Source organism: Hevea brasiliensis, chromosome 4, assembly GCF_030052815.1.
Source record: "Hevea brasiliensis isolate MT/VB/25A 57/8 chromosome 4, ASM3005281v1, whole genome shotgun sequence".
NCBI lineage: Eukaryota > Viridiplantae > Streptophyta > Magnoliopsida > Malpighiales > Euphorbiaceae > Hevea > Hevea brasiliensis.
Genome location: NC_079496.1, coordinates 14,107,582 through 14,131,846, shown reverse-complemented (window position 1 = coordinate 14,131,846; position 24,265 = coordinate 14,107,582). Strand labels below are relative to the sequence as shown.

At 32.6% G+C, this 24,265-nt stretch overlaps 1 protein-coding gene across 4 annotated transcripts; it reads left to right on the top strand.

Annotated features, from left to right (window-relative positions):
- Positions 1-9,739: 9,739 nt before the first annotated feature.
- LOC110670800 (FHA domain-containing protein DDL) lies at positions 9,740-22,829 on the top strand. 4 transcript variants are annotated; one of them, XM_058145379.1, is made up of 11 exons: positions 9,742-9,933; positions 10,588-11,352; positions 11,733-11,761; positions 12,293-12,359; positions 12,483-12,540; positions 20,301-20,393; positions 20,882-20,996; positions 21,076-21,123; positions 21,228-21,273; positions 21,389-21,459; positions 22,416-22,761. In XM_058145379.1, exons 2-11 carry the CDS (start codon positions 10,621-10,623, stop codon positions 22,453-22,455), a joined length of 1,299 nt encoding a protein of 432 aa, XP_058001362.1. In that variant the 5' UTR covers positions 9,742-9,933; positions 10,588-10,620; the 3' UTR covers positions 22,456-22,761. The 4 variants fall into 4 exon arrangements, 3 of the variants coding, with proteins under 3 accessions (XP_058001361.1, XP_021688716.2, XP_058001362.1); XR_009148198.1 differs by lacking the exons at positions 21,228-21,273; positions 21,389-21,459 and adding an exon at positions 22,071-22,333 and having other exon boundaries at positions 21,076-21,118; positions 22,416-22,634; XM_058145378.1 differs by lacking the exons at positions 21,228-21,273; positions 21,389-21,459 and having other exon boundaries at positions 9,740-9,960; positions 21,076-21,118; positions 22,416-22,829.
- The last annotated feature ends 1,436 nt before the right edge of the window (positions 22,830-24,265 follow it).

Below are 24,265 nucleotides of genomic sequence, written 5' to 3'. Positions count from 1 at the left end.
TGCTCAGAAGGTTGCCGGCCGGTCACCGGAAAAAGAAAGAAGAAGGAGAGAGGGAAGGAAAGGGAGAGAAGAGAAAATGGGGGGGGGGGGGGCGCTTCCTCCGCCCGGGTTTGATTTTTTTTTTTTTTTTTTTCTGGGTTGTTACATTCTTCCCCCCTTAAGAAAAATTCGTCCTCGAATTTTCGAATAAACAAGAGATATGGAAAAGAAGATTATCGGAACAAGTGCAATCATTACTCCTCCAGCTATGCAGAGATGGGTAAAACATTTATTCTTCAAACTCTTTGTATATTATATATGACATTCTACCGCTCTCTGATTCTACTATAGTGTCCTATTTGTCATCATCTCTTTCTAGAGGGCTTTTATCTTGTAACTATTTATTGACCATTTTTCTGACATTTCAAGTATTCGCTATACCTCACTGTTCTTGACTTGATGTCTCATACTTCAATAAACTTTGGTGCTTACCTCGCTTTTATTACGCCCCAACATGTCTCTTGGTGACTTCAGTCATCATTCATTTGTTTTAATAATCTCTGTTTCCCCAATGTCATAACTTATGTTCCTTATTCCATAGTATCCTATGAGTAGCTTTCCTGTAGCACCTAATCTAGGCATCTTGTTCGAGATCTTCACTCTTCTTATGACCTCAGTGGTCAATACCTATAAATCTTCTCACTCCCATGATACTCCAAATTTTTAATCTCTTTTGTGTCATTACTAAGGTACTTAGACCAACCTCTATCCATCTTATGCAATTAGTCAGGTAGAGTCTCCTCCAAGGGCCAAGTGTATCATTTATCAACATTGGAAAGTGAACTAGGTCTCTCCTTCTAAGTAACAAAAGTGTTTATATTCCCTGACAACTCAATCCATGCGACTTTATCAATTCTCACTCCTCCTTTGGAATGAGAATATCTGGACTTCTTCCTAAAACTTCTTAGTATGTGGCCTACTTCTGACACATTGGCACTTAGATCGAGGCTCTACTACTCCTTTAATCTATCATCTCATAATAACTTGTTTTTAAACATCTCTTAGTGTGTTCCTAGCATACCTATTCCTCCTTATCCTCATCATTATAACTAGCTCGATCGAGCTTTCTTCCTAACCTTTGGATCTTATCCACTTCCTCTTCCTATTTCTGCTATTATTGATATCTTTTCAACCTGCTGCACTTATTCCTAAATCTTAATCTTATTTCACCCTTACACCTTTTTCTTCAAGAATGTCCATCCTATCATTAACTTTAACTTTCATTTTATTTCTTAGTTACTAGTTCTATTACTTCGGGAATTCTAACCTTACGATTTTCTCCTACCAGCACATTCTTCACCTTTTGTAACACTTATAATTAACCATAGAAAATTCTTTTTGTATCCCCTTTTACCAACTTAACTATCAGAACATTATCATTCCCTACCTCTCTTAGTAGGAAATTACACATTCTAGATGGATATGAGCCCTTGAAACTATAAGTTCCATCTGAACTAACACGGCTGTGGGAAATGTGTGCCATGCCTTAATTCTAAACAAGATACTTCACATGTTCATTCTCCTTAATATAATCACATATACTGCTCATAGCTTTCCAAACTTCAGCCTCATCTTTTCCTATTAGCAACAATCTCATTCGCTGTAATTCATTCACAATTAGTATTCTCTCCAGCTTATAATTTAAAATAGCCACAAGCCTTAGTAGCTAACTCAATTTGACTCCTGTTATTACTCTGATCGTCCTTTCATACTTAAAACTAGGTATGCACTTACAGTCATTCTCATATCACGAAATTGTATATGAATTGGTGCCTACCAAACTCTCAAATAACTCGGTCTCCTTGACTCAGTCTCTGTTCCTTATATAACCCTCTAGAACCAATAGCACAAACTAAACTTGAAAAGAAAGAAAAATATCCTCTTATATTCAACTACACCCGATCGTCATATTATAACGTTTCACCTATGTTTCTTGTCTTTCTCTCCAAATTTCATCATCTCCTAGCACAATTGTGCTCTACCTATAAGGTATCATCTGCATGAACCCTTTACCGTACCATTGTCATTCATGACATAATATTTTATAATTTATTAACTTTACTTAAACTCGACCTATGATTCATATCTATCATCGTTTATATTGTGCCCTTAACTTTTATTGATTCCTGAAAGATTTCTCTCACTAATAAATTCTTTCAACACCAATTCCACCCTTATCTATGGTCATTAATTTGATCCTTGAACTTTCTAGTGATTTATAACCACCCAGACTTGTCACTTTTCGTTCTACCCCTACTGTTGTTCTGTCGTTATTGCTCCACCGCAAAGTGATTCAGTTGATCACACCAAAAATGTTTGCCTAACATTCATAACGAACCTCTAACTACCTTCTCACTATCTCAAAAGTCTAACCTAAAGCTTATGTGTCATTATCTATAATTCTTTCCACTCATCATACCTATTTGATCCCTTAGACTGACTTTGATTCAACTTACTGCTTACTAACTTCTCTTTCTCTACCTAATTAAATAGTCCGCAATACCATCGCACACTTTTTAGCTTTTGCTCATTATTATTGTATTCCATACCTCCATCACTATTCTCACTAATGTGGTCCCATTTTGGGTTTTCCATCATTGTCATTCTCCTTGCCAAGAATAACACTTAGCTTACCCTATATCTTAACTTTGTTCCTTTTGTTACGCGCCCTTTAGGTTGTCCTTTCATTTATTTCCTTTTTCTTATCCAAAATAGAACTTAACTATTCTATCCCTGGTTCCATTCTTCTTCCTAACATGACAGCTGTACCTGCTAACTATATCTTTTAGAGTCTCTACCACGTTATCACATATCTGTGCTACTCAGATTTGGTCCTTTGACCACTCTAGCTAGTACTTCCACTGGCATTTAGATTATATTTCATCTGGAATCAATTGTCCAAACTTTCATTCTGCACTTTCTTTATCCATTGGCCTTCTATGATTTATCTTTGCTAATTTATTACTCTTAATACTGTTATAATTAGATTATACTATTGTTTTGAACAATATGAAGTTAGAAAGGAACTCAGGAAATTGCAGTCATACCTTTATCGTATGATTTCTATTCTTATCCTTTAGCTTACATAATACCCTTACTACCTCGAGAACTGATTCTGCAGTAATTTTATTTATTTATTATTATTATTATTATTATTATTATTATTATTTTCTATGTTTACTCAATTAGCCAAAACTCAAGATTCCGGGCACTCAAACCCGTCATCCAATTCAAAGGATTTACATCCATCGTGATCTGATTATATATGATTCCTATAATGGAACTTGTATCCTCTGCAGGATACCCGAGCCAACTACTCTCTACCACACTCTACAGTCCCATCTGGGGCACTATTTTGTTGGTCACCATTATTAGTAATAACCTTCGATCCCTTCTGAAAAGATAGGACTATACCCTAACTTGCTGCAACAAAGGTACTACATTTACCACCTTGCCCAAAACCATGTCAAATTAATGTCTCTCTTATCATATCATAGCTCTGTAAATCATCAATTCATAGTTTCGACCTTCTCTAGGTAGTAGGTTTGCACTTTACACCTTGCTAATACACACAAGGTATCCTATTCTCACTAAGCTCCAAGCAAAACGTCTGTCATTCTGCAAAAATCATCCAAAATTCCATACCGAAGACTAGATGATCTCACTCTATAGGTGTCACTTTTACTTTGCAACTAGTCCGAAACCTCTGGTCTGATGGCAACTCTTAATGCAACTCTAGCTCACGCTAGGGTAACTGAGTCACTGACTCTAGTTATCACCCAACTGTGACCTTTCAATATTCTAACTCTAGACCCCTAACCAGGAGTTCCCAACTCCTCTGCAGATATAAAACTCTGTTCTGGTATAATTGTACCAAAACAGAAGCCATCCGCAAACACCCTCATTATGGAGCACCACGGGGATGCACGCAGCTCTACACAATAATCTCATGCCGGTACTGTAATCTGGAGCTTACAGAGCAGACATCGAGAATATTGTATAGTTACTACGATACGTCCCAACAGACTAGGCCTCCTGATCTCTTATCTCTCTTGAATCTACTATTATCAGAAACTTACTCTGATTGGGTCATCCATTGACGACTGCCAGCAGTGGTATCCTCATCCTTATCTAGGGCAACTGTACTTTCAAGACTCACCTTTATGTACTCGTGCCTTGCACGAAATGGGCACACCATTTAAACCCATACAGACAGAAACATAGCATTTCTTGGAGTTCGTATCCTCATGACAGACCTCAACATGTCTGCTAACTCTATTTCACGTTTTTATGTACTCCACGAAAATCAAGACACTAATTGAGGCACTTTTATATTTCCCGAGGTATAACATAGAATCTAGAAGCAAAGAATTACAGAAAAAGATAAAACAGAATCCTATACTCCGCATGTAACATCCTAACAAGACTCCTTTTACACTCTCAATTATATTATTTCCCATGAATCTAGAGCCTAAGCTCTGATACCAACTTTGTCACGACCCAACCTATGGGCCGAACCGGCACTAGGACCTGGGCCAGCCTAAAGCCCCCGAGGCCCGTAGTAAGCCTAACTATTCCTCAACCCATAACCAAGCCCACAATTTAGGCCCAATATGCATGTAAAAATAATTTAAATTAAACTGTTAAAATTTTATTTCGGGCCAACTTAGCCCAGAAATTTTCAGAAACTAAAATCAGGGGAGCCCAGCTCAACCCTGTTACCTCATTTACAAACTGTTTAAATACCATACAAATCTTCATTTATAAATTTCAAAAAATTCAAATTAACACAATTTTTAACAAGGTCCACACTATTACTAATACATGCGGAGTTCTAGATTTTAAATTTAAAAAAGATAGTAAAACAATTAAATAATCGACGTTAAACCTGCGAGGAAGAAAACAGGTTGCTCTATAAAATAACTCCTCCTGTGGCCTGGAAAAATATTGAACAGGAATGAGCGTTCGACTCAGAGAGTAAAATATCAATTTTAACCATAATCTCTATAACTAATTAAAACTAATGCACCCTGTAGAGTGAAATGCAACACCAGCAATAGTTTCACATCATAACAACAAAAAGGCAATTTGGAGCACTCACACACCCAGTAATAGCAATCATAATATATGGGAGCTGATCCCCTATACAGCTCTCTTAAATCCAACCTGATGCCAGCGAAGAACTCAGCTCGGACTTCCACTTAATAACCAAATCGGGGTCCCAGCGAAGAACTCAAGCCGTGTCTACCCCGAAGGACCGGGTCCCAGCGAAGATCTCAAGCCGTGTCTACTCGTCCTATCTATAGTTCACACCATATCACACGCACGCCAATGCACGCACACTGCTCCAAATTACCACAACAACATCCATGGCACGCTAACAGTTATGAATGCAACATAAATCGTGCCTAGAGTTTAACTACATAAATATATGCATATAAGTGATGCATGGGCATGCTTGAACATATAATAATATCGAAATTACAATTAAAATTAATATTTTACTCACAGTACACCGATGACTATTGTGGCTGCTGGATGCAGAAAAATAGCTGACCTCGTCACCTAATAATTAAATTATAAATTTATTAGTACTAAATTAAGATAAGACTCTAAAGAGGTAATAGATAGCCTAATTAATGCCGGAAATTCGGCAGAGTTTCCCCTATACCTGGGACCTACCCAACCTGCAAAAAGCTCAAACAACACTTATAGATTCTCAATTCCCACAATCACATCTCATCAATATCACATGGCCCCTCCTGGGCCCTCCAAATCAGACAATACTCAAAATCTTAAAAATTACGTTTTAGTCCCTATAATTGACATTTTTCAAAAATCCACTCAACAAGCTCTAAAAATTCTAAAATTTTGTTCCGTGGTCCTTAATAATATTATAAGGCTATTGCAAAATGAATTGTAATTTTCTAGTCACCCATGAATATTTTATTCAAGAATTTTACTCAATTCCATAAGTTTCCAACAGCTAACATATTCTTAATTCAACCCAATTTAATATTCACATATTTAAACTTCCATCCTCAAGCTTCAACCAATTATATAAAATTTAATTATCTTAATTTCAAATAATCTTATATGCCCATATGCTAAAAATCTAACTAAAATCTATCTATATTTTTCAAAAATATTCTACAATCACTCAAAAATTCAACAAACACCATAGACTATCTCCAAATAATTTTACTTTCATCATATATTTTTCTTAGAATTTTTCTTTAATTTTTCCTGTTTAAGAAACACTGTATTTATGCCCCACAGACAGAGAAATAATAAAAATAGTCTTACCCGAAGTTTATCTGTGTCTCAAAAATTTCAAAAATTTATGAGGAAGCCTCTGGAAGTTGAATCATCTCCATAACCCACCGGAGCCATCACGAACCATCCAAGACGGTGGCGGCCACGGCGACATTTGCCTGATCTGATCATACCACCATGTTCCTCTCCTCTTCCTCAGTCCATAGGTGGTCTCGGATCGTCGTAGATCTGACGAAAAAGCTTGAAAACCCGAAACTTCTCTTCTCCATATCTCACTCATCCGACCTCCATTTGCTGCAAAATTGGTATCAAAAGAAAGGTCTCGGAATAAGCTTTCCAACGCCAACTGAATCGCCTCGATCGGACGTCGGATGAAGCCGGAATCGCGCCGGAAAGCCGATGCCCACTGTGCGTGCATTTTCTCTCTCTTCTCCCTCTCTTGCCATCGTTTCTGGTGGCTCTTGTCGTCGCCGGAGGGTCGCCGGCCAGGTGGGGTGCTGCTCGGAAGGTTGCCGGCCGGTCACCGGAAAAAGAAAGAAGAAGGAGAGAGGGAAGGAAAGGGAGAGAAGAGAAAATGGGGGGAGGGGGGGGGGCGCTTCCTCCTCCCGTTTTTTATTTATTTTTTTTTTTCTGGGTTGTTACACTATTCATGGATTGAGGAATAGTTAGGCTTACTACGGGCCTCGGGGGCTTTAGGTTAGCCCAGGTCCTAGTACCTGTCCGGCCAATAAGTTGGGTCGTGACATAAAATATACAGTATAATCGTGATTACATAATTTTGATTATGCTATACCAAACATGACCTCAGTTTATGGGTTTGATCAAATCGAGCTAATCAGATTACCACTTTATTCGGTTAGATTATAAATCAAACTAATTTATGGGTTGGTTAACTAATTCAATCAATTGGTTTGTCCAAATTTAATAATGATACTTAAAAATTTATTATTATTATTATTATTATTATTATTATTATTGAGATCAAAGGTTTTAGCTATTTATATATATATATATATATATATATATATATATATATATATATTTTTTTTTTTTTTTTTTTAAATTAAAAACAAAGCATTTTTTCATAAGATACATTGAAGGAACAATATCAATAAAACATTTGTTGTGTTTTCAAAAATAATCATTATTTTCTTTTTTTATATATTTAAAATTACTAGTTGCCTTTTCTTTTTCTTTTTAATTTTTTTACTGTTGTAAATTTTAGTCGAACATTATATTAGCAATTTTACTCTTGATGTGTAATCACTTTCTCATAATTAATCAATGGAAAAATACTTATATTTTCAATAGAGAGTAAATAAGTTTAAAATTAAGTTTTGAATCAAATAAGTCTATATACTTTTTAATTAAGATTAAATAAGTATTTATTTAATAAAATATTATTTTTCTAACTTTTAAATATTAAAAATTATTTATTATTAATTAAATAAAATTAAAAAATATTAAAGAACATGATTATCAAAATTATTTAATATTAAAATTATTATTTTAATATTTTATTATTAAAAAATAAAAAATAATATTTTAAAATTTGCTAAAAAATAATTTATTTAGACTAAATTGGAAAACTATGTTCTTATTAACTCAAAATTTAATTTGAAATTTATTTGATCATTGATAAAAGTATAAGGAGTTATTTGAATTTTTCCCTCCCTTATATATATATACACTATCAAAAAGTACTTAAAAGTACTCTAAATCTTCTCATCATTTTGAATATCAGCGGTTCATCTTTCACTAAAAAAGCAAAGCATTGTATCTTACAAATAAAAATTTAGCATAATTATCTATAAATTCAAAATTACGAGTAGAGATAGGGGTGAGCACTCAGTTTGAACCAAATCAAATCGAACCGAATTAAATTATAAAAATCGAATTATATATTTTAGAAATCGAAACAAACTGAAATAGGTAAAAAATCAAATCAAATCGAACCGTTATATTTTGGTTCAGTTTAAATCGATCGATTTTATTTTTTAATTGATTTTTTAATTTAGACTTAATTTTCAAGTTATGTGATCTAATTTTAAATTTGGTTTGAACCTAATAATCATTAATCAATGAAATTAAATAATTAATCTATGTAAAATTAAATATAATTCATAAATTTCCTATAAAAATAAATCAATTTAAAAATCGATTCGATTTGATTTAGTTCGATTTGAACATATAAATTACTATTCGATTCGGTTTGGTTTATTCGATTTTTTTTCTCTTCAAAATCGAACCGAACCGAAATAATAAAAATTTTTATAATATAAAATCGAACCGAACCTATTGAATTTTAAAATAGAACCAATTGAACCAAATTAACTCAATTCAATTTGATTTTTTAATTTGAACCGAAATCTACTCGACCCTAAGTAGAGAGAAATATTATCTTCAAAATAATATCATTAATGTGTCTCGTCCATTCATTTTTAGATTTGCTTCAATTTTTCTCCTAACTTAATGTTCCGCTAAAAAAAATTTTAAAATATTTTATTAAAAATAGCATTATTAATATTATAATATCATAAATTAATACTCATATAATATATAATATCCAATAAAAATATGATTATATATATATATATATATATATATATATATATATATATATATATATATATATATATATATATATATATATATATATATTATAAAAGATTTAAAGATATAAAAAACGCTAATTAAGGATTTATATTCTAATAAAAATTAAAGATTTATAAAATATGTGTTATTAAAAAATATTTTAATTTCAATTTTTAATTTAAAAATAATTTAATTTTAAAATTTTATTTTATTAATAATTTAATTCATATATTTTTAAAATAAATCTCATTAATTTAAAAATTTAAAATTTAAATTATTATTATTAAAATATAAATTAATTACTTTAAAATTTTTAAAAATTTAAAATATTGATGTATTTTTCAAATTAATTCTTAAATATTTTAATTATTTTTAATAAACTTTATAATTTTCTAAAATTAATGATATTTTGATACCTCTTTTGATATTTTTATTAAATTGAATGAAAAATTAATAATAATTCTAACAGTAATACTTAACTTTTAAATTTATTAAAATACCAATAAATAAATTACTTGATTTTAAGATTATAAAAATTAAATTATAGGTCTCATTAAATATTTTAATGGTTAAATTATTTTTAAATTAAAAATAGATTTAAGAAATTTTAATATTTTTATTGTAATTAAAGATAATTTAATTAAAATTTTAATAATTGAGATTATTTTTTAAATTTATTAAAATATTAAAAATTAAATTACTTAATTCTAAAATTATATGAATTAAATTATAAATTTAGCTAAATTTCATAATTATATTTCATTTTATCCTAATTAATTTTAATTTTTTGATTTATATTTTGTTGAGAATTTTTTTTATTTGTATTGTAAAACCAATGTCGTTTCTTACTGTCCAAAGAAAAGAAAACCCTATCTCACGCTCGCCTCTGCATCTTCAGTCGGTTCAAAACTGAAAAAGGTTTTGAGTAGCAGCAACTACAGGCTTCTCTTTTTCATCAGCCAGCTACTGCTTTAGGGTTTCATACTTCGTTTGCGATGCTTTATTGACTACCAGCTCGCCGAGGTTTTATTTTATTTTCTTTTTATATGAGTAAAATTCTATCTCTTATCCTGTTATTATTGTTCAATTTCTGACTTTTGCTTTCTATTTTTATTCTTCAATTTTGTTCTCAATGTATTCTGGTCTTTTTTTTTTTTGTTCATTTGATTTGTGGGTCAGTGATTTTATTGTGATTTACTAATTGTTTCCAATTGGGTAGTAGTTTCAGTATGCATTTTTTTCTCTCTCTCATTGTTTAATGATGAGAACATGAGCTTTGAACACTGAACAGAGATTATAATTTTGTTACATTTCTGAAAAGCAGCATTGCTCTTGCTGCAATTTTCGAATTGTTTTAACATTTAGAAAATCAATAAACTGAAGTTTGGTTCTGTTCTTTCCCAGAATTCGGTTTAATTGGGCCTTGTTTTCTCTTCCACTACATTTGTTTATTTTCGGTTTTGGTGATTTTTAGACTGAGCCAACTGATGTATACCCCTTGTTGATCTGGCTCATCTATCAAATGATGCGCACACTTGCAATTGGAGTTGTTTAATTTTTAAGTTGTATGCTTAAAGACATTGGATAGTAATATTCTTGCTGCTCTAGCATTGAATTTCTGATCGGACTCTTGAATTCATACCTTGCTTGCCTAACATTTGCTTTTTCAAAATTTAGGTAAGTTCGTAACTGAACAGTCAGTGATTGCCAATGGGGCGTAATTTGTCTAATCATTCACAATCTCCCATTAGAGGTCGGGGTTCTCCTCATAGAAAGAGCCCATCTCGAAGAGAAAGATCACCAGCAGCACGACACCGGAGCTCCCATAGGGATAGCTCTTCAGCAAGAGAGAAACGCTCAACTCGTACTAAATCTCCAAAGCATGAGATGTCTCACTCTCCCCTTCCGGCACGGCATAGGAGCTCCCAGAGGGATAGCTCCCCACAGGCAAGAGAGAAAAATTATAGCCCTGAAAAGTCTCGCTCTCCTTCTCCAAGAACAAAGCGGTTAAGGAGGGCGCAGGCTGACAGAGAAACTGAGACTGTAGTGGAGAGGGACCGTGAAAGGAATCATGGCAAGGGGGATGATAAGGGTATGCATAGGGAAAGAGAGACAGAAAAATTGTTTGAGAGAGAACGTGAGAAAAGTCATGGCAAGGGAAGTGATAAGAGTGCACGTAGAGAAAGAGAGGCTGAGATATTGACTGAGAGAGAGTATGAAAAGAATCATGGAAGGGTTACTGACAAGAATACACATAGAGAAAGAGGTGAAGATAGGGATGGAGCTGAGAGAATGGAGAGAAGGTCAGGGAGAGATGCAACTGATGGCAAGTCTTCTAGAGCCAGGAATGGGCTATCAACTTCTCCATCAGATCACAATCACAGGAGCAAACATAGATCTCGATCGCCTCTAAGAGATGCCCATAGGAGAGAACGTGATGAGGTATCTGGTGGTGTCCACGACTAATTACTTTGTGTCTTTTACTTGAATGTCCTAATTTCTTTGTGCGACCGAAAAACTGTTGTTTGCCATTATCACTTAGAAATGCAAAAAAAAAAAAAAAAGGAATCCTATTTTTCAAATGGATATTGTCAAAATGCTATAAAATTGTGAATGAAATCTGGTGATTTTAGCTGCAGTAACCTTTTTCAGAAAGTAGTCCCTGAATCAGTGTCAAAAGAAGTTGTTTGAACTTAATTTAATCAGGAAAATGATGAACATTTGTATTTTCTAAACTGTAAAATCTTCCATGCATGTTAAGAGTTACATTTCTTGCTAAATTGATGCTTAGTTGAAGTGCCTGATGAACTTCTTCTTATCAGGTGACCAACTCAAGAGGAACAGAACGAAGGTTGGCTTCTTCTTCACCCTTTTTGTCCCTTTAATTTTGGACCTAAGTGTCAGTAACATACCTTTGGCATGGAATTCCATATTTTTTTTATGAATAGCAATGATAGTGAGTTGAGTATTTTACACTGCATTCTGTAGGTTTTATATGACTAATAGCCATATTCCACACTGATGTGAATTTATAAGCAAAAGTAGATATGAAAGGACTAAGGAGAGAGCAAGTGTAAGCAATCTATGTTCATTAGAGTATTGGTTTTTCTGCTTAGCTTTATACTTGATAAATATGGTGAAGTTGGAGGATGGCATTTGCACTATGTCATGGGTTACTTACTTTTTGCTCTCATCTGTTTCCTAGTCATTTTGTAGTTTTTTCACATTGGTTTTGTTTGCAATGAAGTTGGAGAAGGGATAAAGTCTGATACTGCACATAAATTTCTTGTTTTACTGTTTCTTTTAATCTTTATATGATAATGCAAGGGTTGCTTTGCCAATACTCCGAGCAAGCCTTAAGGTTGTTTTCTTTCTCTGGAAGGAGTGACGTTGATGATTCTGTGGCAAAGATGAAGGCCGCTGAGGAGGCCTTGGAAGCAAAGCAAAAGGTAAGAACAACTTGTGAGTTTGTTGAGCATTAAGCTGGTGTACATTATTTTGTTGGCTAGTGAAAATGTACTACATTTTATCTAGATTCTGTTTCCTTATTTTGATAATCATTGCAACTACAGCAACAACCTTCATTTGAGCTATCCGGAAAACTTGCTGCGGAAACCAATAGAGTTAGAGGTAGGTGATATTGGCACTGCTGTTGTTTTGACTATAAAGAACTGGCATGTCATTGTATACCTGGTAGTATTGTTGAATCTCTTTCTCTCATGTTTGTGTGTGTGTGTGTGTGTGTGAGTGTGTGTGTGTGTGTGTGTGTGTGTGTGTGTGTGTGTTGCCTTTTGGTTTGGGACATTATTGTTGAAAAATAGTAGTACTTTTTTCTTGGAGGAATGAACTGATGAAATTTTTTTAGGAAATTATTTAACTCAAAACATTAAGTTCCTTCGGCCAAAAACTAGTGGGTAGATGTTTTAGGATCTGTCTGTTAGGAAGGATAGAAGAAAGGAGGGAAAGGTAATTTTTCCGAGTGGTATGACTAGGTACAAAATAGGAAGGAAATGTACCTAACCTACATAATGGACAAAATGCATTTCTCGTCTACTTTCTATCCTCCCAGCCAAACTAAGCCTTAAATAATTTAAAATGTAAGAGCTGGAATGATGTAACACTAGAAAGAACAAAGGAAAAGAAGGAACAAATCTTTAAGGGAAAAGGGAAGTATTTCTCAAATTATATTAATCTCAAATAATTAACTTATCAAGTCTTTGCTAATAATAATAGAAACTAGCCCCATTTATTGAATTAAGAATCCCAATCACATTAGGATTTTAGAACCGTAATACAAATCTAAACAAGAATAAGATAAACTAGGAAATAATAGTCCTAATAAGAATAAAATTCCTAAATAGTAAAACTCTTAAATTTCCTAATTTTCATTGAAAATAATTCCTAAGTTGTATTAGGATCTTCATCTTCCCATACTATATTATTCTCCTTTTGTTGGAAAAAACTCGTCCTCGAGTCTTGAAGTGCAGGAGAAACAAAAATCGAGCAAGGAGAAAACACAATATTATCTTATTGGATGACAACATCAAATTGGAAATGAATAACTTCATTTGTTTTTGTATATCTGTAGAAATATCAGAACAAATAAAATCAATCGAAACATCAAAATTTTTAATTTTCATTGTTAGCTAAACAGATTGATTTTCTTCAATGTCAATTGAAGTCTTTATGGCTTGATCTTCTTTGCTCCCCAACATATTTTCCTCAAGCATTTTTTGATTGGCTTTATCAACTTCTTGTTCTAGAATTGGTTCTTCAAGTTTAGAATCTTCAAACTGCTCTTTTTGTTCAACAATACTAGATTGGCAAATAGAGGCAATAATGTTATTGCAATCACCAAAAGAAATACCCAAAGATTTCATAGCATGTTGCAAGTGAGGCCTAACCTTGTTAGCACGACTTTTAAGTACTCTTTTTCCCAATTTGCGAGTAATTGGTAGAACTTCCACATTGCTTCGTTTCATACTAGCTAAAAGATGAGAAAGCAATTATAGATATATATGTTAACTTTCTTCTAAGACAAGTGTCATAATGATATCCATAAATGAAAAAAAAAAAAATTCTCAAGATGATAATCCTTATCTCTTGTACCATTAAGGAAATGCTGGAACTTTTTGATTATTAAATCATCTCATTCAAGATCCAACACCACCAAGCATGACTGAACTCTTGCAACAGTTTCAAGAATTAGAAATCTTCTAGTGTATGATCGACTAGACTGGTCAACTAGATGTTCAAATGATGAGATAATCAACTTAAAAACATCTTTCATTTGATCATCATCATAGGAAGCATCTGGAGCAGGTATCTTGGTTATTTCACCAAGACAAGAGGCAACTGCTGCTTTAGCATCAACATCAAAATGCCTAAAAATGTGATGTGCGACTAGTGCTTTCATAGATGGGGTAATTGCATTTTGCATAGATTTTGCAAGGAATTGCTCCACTTGATAAAACAATTATCGACTTGATAGAGAAGAGTAAGTAGTTCATCAACACATGAAGGAGGATTAACAAGATTATCCCCAAGTTTTATGAGCTGTTGCTCCAACTTTTTATTTAAAAATCATAGTTATTAAAAGTGCACCTTAAACACACCTCAAGCTCAAGGCTCATTGGGCTCCAACCTAAGCGCGTTTACAGGAGAAAGGGAGGCAACATTCACCAGGCTCTCACTTTATGCGCTTAGGCATGTACCTTGTTCCAAGTGCAAAGCTTTCAAAAGGTGCACCTTTATTTCTACGTTCGACGAGCACTTCCATTGACAAAAAGCACTACCATTCAACTCGAAATTTGTGAATCTATTGGAATTCTATATTGACACACTAGGAAGTTTTCAAAATTAGTATGCCTGGTGATAACTAGTCGCCAAAGTTTCATCAAACCACCATACCTAGGATTGCAAGCCTTTATTTCCATTTTCAACACTATCACTCTTATTATTATTATTATTATTATTATTATTTTTTTAAAAAATATTGCATCTACATCTATTTCAATATCTATGCCAAAAGAAAAAGGGAAAAACATTATCCACTAATTTGAAACTAAATAATACTACTTGAGTTCTTAAAGATGAGGAAGATGAAACTATTGATTTTGAAGATGAATATCAAGAAGATAAAAGTGTAGAAGAAGATGGAGGAGATTATTATGCTACTCTTGATGAAGATTGAAGAGTAGTTATTTTATGATTGTTGGACTTTAGTTTTGAACATTAAAAGACTATTCAAGCTTTAATATAACAATAGTTGAATGCTTATAAGTTATTGAAGTTTGATGAAAATGGAATATTCACATTTATTTAACTTTTATGATTTTTTTTTTGCCTCACCTCGCTCGGGTGCGTGCTTGCGCCTTGTGCCTAGGCTTTAAGAGCCCTTAAAGCCTAGGCACCTTAGTGCGCTTTAAGCCTTTAGTAATTATGTTTAAAATTCCATTGTTAAAAATTCCAATAAAATATGCGTACCACATTGGAAAAAAAATTCAATTTTTAGCCATTAAGAGTCATTTTCTACAAAAGTGGATGCCAAAATCGGACTCCAAACATCGAAATTAACTAGGAAAGACACTGTAAAAAATGACTAGTAGATGATGGGGCATTGTCTATTGATGTGTTGATGATGTGGCAGGATGACGTGGATCCTGATGTGGCGAAGGTAGGAGTAGATCAAGTACAAGCAAGTTGTGATCTTGTCTTCTTACTTGATGGGTTATCTGACTCGACCGATTGAGTTCTTGCTCCAGAGCTGCCGGAATAAGATTCTGACAATGGATTTAAATTGTGCCCATGTTCGTTGTCATGGTCACGGGTGACAGAAATAGGCCTGTAATGACCATAACGGTAATGGCCTATAGCTACAGCTACGCATTTTTTTTTTTTTTTTTAAATTTGCAAAGTTCATGAAGTTAATATTTATTTAACAATATAATAAAATCTAAGATACATAATTAAATAATAAGTATAAATACATCAAATAATGACATTAAATCTATCATTCTTAGACATCATTAATATTAATTAATTTAAAGCTAAAATAACTCTGTAGCTATTAAGAGTTAACCTTGTAACTATGTAGATCGGGTAAACTAATGTTTCATATTATAAATTTAACAATAAACTAGCATAAATATAAATTTCTTCAATGAATAAGCTAAAAATAGCAAAAAAACAAAATTAAATAACTCACCTTTTGCAAGAAACAAATCTGTAAAACTAGAAAGGTCGTTGATGAGAGAAGAAGTAAAAGATTTGTAAAAAGATAGAAAAGTTTAAATGAAAATTTGAGAGAGTAAGAGACAACAGCTGAAAACACTTGAGACCAAAAAAAAAAAAAAAAAGAGAGAGAGAGGAATAGTTGTTGCCTCTATTTGGCTTAAAATAATAAATAAGGTAACAGAGCGTTGCCGTTACTTAACAGTAAATAACGACCTTTACTGTTAAGAAATGGGTGTAACAACCATTATAGAAACAAATTTTTTTGTACTTTTAAGTAATAGATGTCACGGTAACGGGAGGACAAAAAACCTATGAATAACAGCTGTTACGTAATGTAATGGCCTTTATTTAAAACCATGACTATGACAATGGGAATTGGCAGATTGGTGGCCAGCGAGTGTTGAGTAAGGTATAGATGCCAACCTTGTGAGTTACAATTCGAATCATCACTTCACCTGGATGAATCTTTAGTTGTGGGTGACTTCCGGCGACCAGATTTGCTCCTACAAGTCGCCTGGGGAGGGGGAGGTAATCTGTGGTTACAGTGAATCTGTATGCTGGCCAGGGGGTGGTGGGTGGGTCTTTGGCTTTTGGCATTGTGAAGGCTTCTTCATCTTTGTTCTCTATTTTCATTTTCTTTTTCTACTCAAACAGTAGGAAGCAAGGAAAACTTTATAGTTCAAGGGTGGAAGGATCGAATTATAGCTCTAATACCAAATTGGTATAACACTCGAAAGAACAAAGGTAAACAAGGAACATATCCTTAAGAGAAAAGATATCTCAAATTATATTAATTTCAAATAATTATCATATCAAGTCTCTACTAATAATAATAGAAACTAATCCCTATTTATAGTATTAGGAATCCCAATCACATTAGGATTTTATAACCCTAATTCAAATCTAATTAGGAATAAGATAAATTAGTAAATAATAGTCCTAATAAGAATAAGATTCCTAAATAATAAAACTCTTAAATTTCTTAATTTTACATTGAAAATAATTCCAGAATTGTATTAAGATCTTCATCTTCCCGTACTGTGAGCTAAAATGTTTGATATCATTATTTCTAATACCAAGTTATCCTAGGTTTTTCCCTTATGTTATAAATGTGATCAAATTTTTATTTAATTAATTAAGGGAAATGACCAAAAAAATTCATAACTTTGCTTTTTTTAACAATTGTATCCTAAACTATTTTTTTTTTTTTAATAATTGTACCCCAAACTATATATATATAATTTTTTTTTAACAATTCTACCCTGAACATTAGACTTTAGTTCAATTAAACCCCATCGTTAAAATTCCCATTAAATCTAACTGGAAGCACTACTAATCAAATTAACCCTAATTGAACTTAAATTATTATAAATTAAACCCCAATTAAAAAATTAATTAATATGAGTATAAAAATAGGCCATTGCAGTGCCAGTTGCAAAGAAGAGCCCATAAGGGCAATCCAAGGGAAAGAAAAGATGTTGAGGAAGAGGATGGCATGAGAGATGATGGAGGCGCAAACAAGGAACCAAAAGATCCACAAGAGCAATATAAGCTAAAGAAAAGATGTTGAGGAAGAGGATGGTGTGAGAGATGATGGAGGTGCAATCAGGGAACCAAAAGATGATCGAGGTGCAAATAGGGAACCAAAACTAGACATGTTATTGTAGGATTAGCTCTTTTCCAAAAGAAAATATTATTGGCTTTTGCACCTCTTCGTTGACTAATATTATTAACCATAACTAAAATCCAAACTGGATATCATACCGTCCACTACTTAATTACTCCACTATTGCCGTTAACTTCTTTCAAAAACTTGGCCCTTATGACATCAGGCGGTCTATATCTGTGTCTTTGTGTGGGTTTCAATCCTTTATAGAGGCACCCAAATTTTCTTCCAATGACACCCTTTCGTCATCACCTTAGCCTCAGGTCCAGCTGTTTGTGGCTTCTCTGGTATGCACTTGTTTCCCTCTGAAATTAGTGTTACCAAGGCAAAAGGCAACACTAAGGTGACAGGGTACTCTATGGCTTTAAGCGAGAGGCGAGAGGCGAGAGGCAAGGCGAGGGCTTTTTTGAAGCAAGACACTCTAGCTTAAATTACCTAAATTACACACACACACACACACACACAATCACACTTTTTAACATAAAAATTCATACTTTTAACCATAGTTATTAAAGGCTCAAAGCGCACTAAGGCGCTAAGGAATCTTGAAGCCTAGGCGCAAGGCTCAGGCGCGCGCCTGAGCGAGGTGAGGCGCAAAAGTAAAAAATTTAAAAAATTCATAAAAATCAAATAAATGTGAAGCTTTTCTTTTTTTTCCTTTAGCATATATCTTGAATTAGGTTTGCTGGTTTGAGTTTTAAGCGGTAATCCTTTTTGCTAATGAAAGTGCTCGCTAAAGATAGAAATAAAGAAAGCATGCCTTTCTAGAACCTTGTGCCTGGAACAAAGGTGCACACCTAGGCGCATAAGCGCTAGAGTTCGAGCCTGGTGAGCCTTGAGCCTGAGGCGTGCCTTTAATAACTATGCTTTTAACTACTTTAATAAGTAAAAAAGCATAATAAAAAGGAAAAAAAAAAGAATTTATGTAGCAACAATAAAAGCTATCAAATATCAATATCAATGCTGTCCCAATTCAAGCAAATAAGAAATTAAAGTATTAAACAATTTATTTTTTCAATAATTTCTGCAATTACACATCATAGCAAGAACATCACTACTCATTTAATAAAAACATATCACAAATCACAATATCCATTTAATTAAAAGCGTATCTCAACAATACCCATTTAATAAAAAAGCATATTACACTATCCATTTAACAAAAAAAAAAGAAAAAAAAAAGTGCTGGAAGTTTGTTAGTACTGATGTGAAGAATGGACTATAGAACGAGAGAATAAGAGAACAAGGAGGAGAGAAAGAAGAAAAAAACTAAAAAAAAAAAAAAAAAAAAGAACCCTGGATCATAGCAGGTGCTAGACTTGCTTGCATGTTGTGCAGCGCAGGTGAAAGGAGAAGAAAATAGAAGAAGAGTAGAGGAGAGAGAGAGAGAGAGAGAGAGGGGAAGAAAATACCTGGTTGCTTTGTTTCTCCTTGTGTTTTGCATTTTGTAGGTGGTGTAAAGTGAAGCTACTTTAGGGTTTTCTTTTGTTTTATCTTGTTAAAACAAAATTATAAAAAAAAAAAGGAGAAAGTTTCCATTTCTTTGAAGAGGCATTGCCTCTTCGACCCATAACCTCTCGCCTTGAAGGTCTTAGGTGCGCGCCTTTTCTCATTTGCCTTGCCTCAGCTAGGCGAGGCATCGGGGCCTCGACTCGCCTTGCTTGGCGCCTTTTACAATATTGTTTGAAATAGATAGAAACTGAAACATTGATGTTCCACTCATCATTACTGCTAGTACCATTATGGGTGCTACTGCTCCTTCCATGGAAGACACCTACACCACCACTTGAATTGATGGCATCATTTAGGACCTTAGGATTGTTGGTGTGAAGCTTTTCGAAAAAAAAGGAAACGAAGCATCTGAGAGAGTTATTGTGTCGTATACAGTGGTGGTGATTGTCATAATGAAGAGTAGGCAAACTGGTTTTAAGGAGAGATTGGTATTGGGGTTTAAATAGAGTTTGTGAGAAGAGAGGAGCTGAAGTAGAGCCATAGATAGAAGAACAGGGCGAGAGGTTTAATTTGGGGATTGGAAGTGCTTTCTGTAAGATTTAACAGAAATTTTAAAGGGAATTTTCAATTGAATTAAAGTCTAAAGTTTATGGTAGAATTGTTAAAAAAAAGTTTAGGATATAATTGTAAAATATGACAAAATTTAGATTTTTTTGGTCATTTCCCCTTTAATTATTTATTTTTTGAAAACCATTCTGGAGTTCTTTATATGTATAATATGATATATAGTTGTTTGATTGTTTTGTAAGCTTTTGTGATTGATAGGGAATTTGATTTCCCTTGGCAATTTTCTGAACTAGTGTAGATTCTATTTCTCTTCTTTTGTGTTTGATACTTGATATAGTTAAAAACTCTGTTTTTCCTTCCTTTGTCATGACTTGAAGTAGGACCATCTGGAAAACCTTTAACTAATATTTGTTTCGGTTTGCATAATTTTCTTATTCATTTGTATGTTAATTGGTTTTTTCTGCACTAGGTGTTACGCTACTGTTCAACGAGCCTCCAGATGCTCGCAAACCTGATATAAGATGGCGACTATATGTTTTTAAGAATGGTGAAGTGCTGAATGGTAAGTCCTGGAGATCTTATTTCATTGTTCCTTGTTGTGTATTATACGCACTAATCCATGCTGCACTGAACATTTCATATCTTTCTCAAATATTAACTTCATTCTTTCTTTAACTAAAAGGTGTTTATGCTTTGGTCCTGTCTGTGAAGTAGTTTGTACAAATATAGTTTATTTGGTATTTGATATAGAAGTTGAATTTGTTTAAAACAAAGCATATATATATATATATATATATATATATATATATATATATATATATATATATATATATATATATATATATATATATATATATATATATCATCTTATACCTATACTTTTCATTTGTTTGTTTGGGAGCTTTTTGTAGTCCGTAAGTGCTTATTTACCTGTATATTTATTTTCTTAATGTTCAATCCATTTTAGTCATGGAATATGGATTATGAGAGAGCTTTTAATTATTCCCATTGGCTTATATTTATGTTGCTAATGAATGTTTTGATACACAGAGCCCCTATATATACATCGTCAGACCTGTTATCTTTTTGGTAGAGAAAGAAGGGTTGCAGATATTCCTACAGACCACCCATCTTGTAGCAAGCAACATGCAGTCATTCAATTCCGGTAGATCTATTATTAGCAGTTTTATTTTTCTGGTTGATGTTCTGGACATTTTTTTGATTTTTAGTTTCTGCTTTGCCAGGCAAGTAGAAAAGGAGCAGCCTGATGGTACCTTATCTAAGCAAGTAAGGTGAGAATTTGGCTGATTTGTGGTGACGGGAATTAATTGGCATTAATTGTGAGCATATTGTCTTGATCCATGTCTAACCTTTTGATTTCTATATGCCATTATAGGCCTTATTTAATGGATCTTGGAAGCACAAATAAAACTTTCATTAATGTAAGCAATACATCTTGATATCTAGTTGATGATTTATTTCTTTTCTTAGTTGTTAATTTATTTCATTAATTGTTTGCAGAGTTATTATTTCTTGATCTTTTTTCTGCATTTGCAGGATAATCCGATTGAACCTCAACGTTATTATGAGCTTTTTGAGAAAGACACGATTAAATTTGGTAACAGTAGGTAGGCAACTAATCAATGTTCCACTTCTGTATTTTCCTAGCATGGATCATGATATAGATTATTCTTGCTTTTCAAGTCTTCACTTTTATCGTATTGGTTAAAGTAGTCTAATTTTCGCTGGTATTCATATGGTATGCCTTTTCTGCAATTTTGTTGTCTTTCTTTGGGTGATTTGCGTCGACTTTCCATGATCTGCAAAATAATATGGGAAGTAAAGAAAATTCTTGTGCTTATATGAAAGTTGAGGGATGACTCTTCTTCCTCAAAAAAACTCTGGTTCTTTTTGAATCACATCAGTATGCCCATAGATGTTTGGATGTTCTGACGCATAATTCTTCTCTCCTTGGATGTTGGTTTAGAACTAACATGTACTTTGACCTCAAATGATTTGATTATAAGGTGATTATAGTGTTAAACAGGTAAATGTTACTGAATTTGCATTTTCTGCTGAATGTATTATGAACGAAACTTGTTAATTTAGTACTAATGCGTGTATTACAAACATCAATATGAATGAATAAAGGTGAACATTGTAAAGTTGTTACTGCTAACAATATGTAGTTGTTATGAGGTTTCAATTTGGTTTTTTTGAGGCTATGCATTTTATGCAGAGGATTACTGGAGATACAGTGAAGAATTCACTAGACACTATAAGATGATAAGGAAAATGTACTATAAAATTTGTTTTGGGAAAAGGGAATTTGCAGAATAGGATTGTGTCATTGTGGTAAGACGACAGACAGCAACCCACACACATGTTCAGCTTTCTAAGCTATTTCGCATTGTATGACTTGAATGATGACTAGATATAGATGATGATTGTGGTGATCCATTATCATAGGTTGTCTGCTGGACTTGTTATGACATATCCATGGTATTGCTGACATTTTTACTAGTGATATTTTATTTCCCGTGTGTTTTTTTTTGAAGTAGTTAATATGCCTGGAATTTTGCAGCCGAGAATACGTACTATTGCACGAGAATTCAGCAAGCTGATAGGTGTCAATTTGCATCTCCAAGATGTTTTTCGGTCTTCAGCATGTGGGAGATTTGGGAACACTTTGTTTGTCTACAACACTCTTGTTCTAGGAAACGGGAGAGCTCTATATAGCAGTCATTCTACTTTGATTAGGATTGGACAGAACTTATATCAAATGCAAGAACTTATTTGGTCATATTCATACTGCAATGCTGCTCTCTCTAATGCTTATCAAGTATTTGTTAATTTGGTATGCATTCTTGGCGGAGGTTACACATCGTGATGGATCCTTGGACAGCAAATACTTCTGTTTTTCTGCTTCAGTTTTATTATTTACTTTTCCAATTTTTATAAGCAAAATATATAAATTGAAAAAATAAATTTTCGTCTCCGATTTGGCTGGCATTATCATAGCAAATTAAATAGTGATAATGGTTGACAAAAGTGAATTTTGATATCATAGCTTTATTATTGATTTCATGATTTAGAAATTATTGAATTGAGAAAAATAATTTAGAAGAATCTCATTCTAAGATTTTCAAGTTATTTTTTCAGTAAATAATTATATTCCTTAAAACAAATTTTTACCCATGGGAAAATTTTCAAGGTATTGAATAAAAATTAATGGGGGCATTAAGAAAAAAAAAGTTTATAAAAAAAATATATATATATAATAATTTGAAAAAAAAATCAATGCGATCAATTAACGGGCTCCACCATGCGTACGTTTGAAGTAAAAAATTGTCTTCAATGCACAAGCCCAAATCATTTAACCATTAATGTTAAATTCAAATGGCAAATTAAGCGTTTATTTACAGCCAATAGTTTTTTTTCCATGAAAGTATGAGCGAAGGCACAAATTTATGAACAGACTAAAATATTTATAATATAATTATAAAATTATTATTTAAATTAATTATTTAATTAAATATATATATAAATTTTTAATTGTATTTGGGTAAAATTTGTAGGCATTTAAAAAAAAAAAAATTATCAATATTAGAAAGTTTTAATCAATGTTAATTGGGAGTTTAGATTTTTAGTCCCATTCAAGTATAACTACTTTAATGATTGTAAATTTGTATTTGCTTTTATAAATAAAAATACATTTGTATATTAAGAATAATCTACAGTTTTAATAATAAATTAAAATATAAATAATTTATATATATATTATTCCAATTTCTTTCATTTCCATATAAAAACCATTTCTTTCACATATATACTAAGTAAGATTAGAGAAAGATTAATAAGATAAAATGAGATGAAAGGAAAATATGGGCATGAAAGTAAAATGCATGGATTAGGGATACTAAAAATAAAGACATCTTGAGTATGGTATACAAAAATATGAGTATGTTAACCAATAAAATAACCGTTAGATGGAAAGTTTGCTACCAGAAAAGCAAATAATTGTTGGAGAAATGATTGACGATAACGATTAGATGAACACTGTACATATATATATGATAAAAACAAAATGTATATAATCTACGGTTTAGAATATAATAGGCAAACCAAATTCATTTTCTTTAAAATAAAGAAGAGAAAGTTTGAAAGAACTTTATACGGCAAGCAACTCACGTGTAATATTAATATGAAGGAATTGCGTAAAATTCATAGACTTTTTAAATTTAATTCTAACAATGTGATAAACAGCTTAAAAATAATTATTGAATTCTCTTAGCACATTAATTATTATGGATGAAAATTTATTATTGTATGTCAATAGGGATAAAAATTCATAAAATTATTGTAAAGCATTTTTGTGTATACAAATGAAAAGACTACAAAATTACAAAGTATGAAGTATATTTCATATATTTG

Bases quoted from the DNA above. Each gene is read 5' to 3' on its own strand.
- LOC110670800 (XM_058145378.1), top strand. From the start codon at position 10,621: ATGGGGCGTAATTTGTCTAATCATTCACAATCTCCCATTAGAGGTCGG. The intron at 11,762-12,292 runs GTTGGCTTCTTC...TTTCTCTGGAAG, and splicing joins TCAAGAGGAACAGAACGAAG to GAGTGACGTTGATGATTCTG. The intron at 12,360-12,482 runs GTAAGAACAACT...TTGCAACTACAG, and splicing joins CCTTGGAAGCAAAGCAAAAG to CAACAACCTTCATTTGAGCT.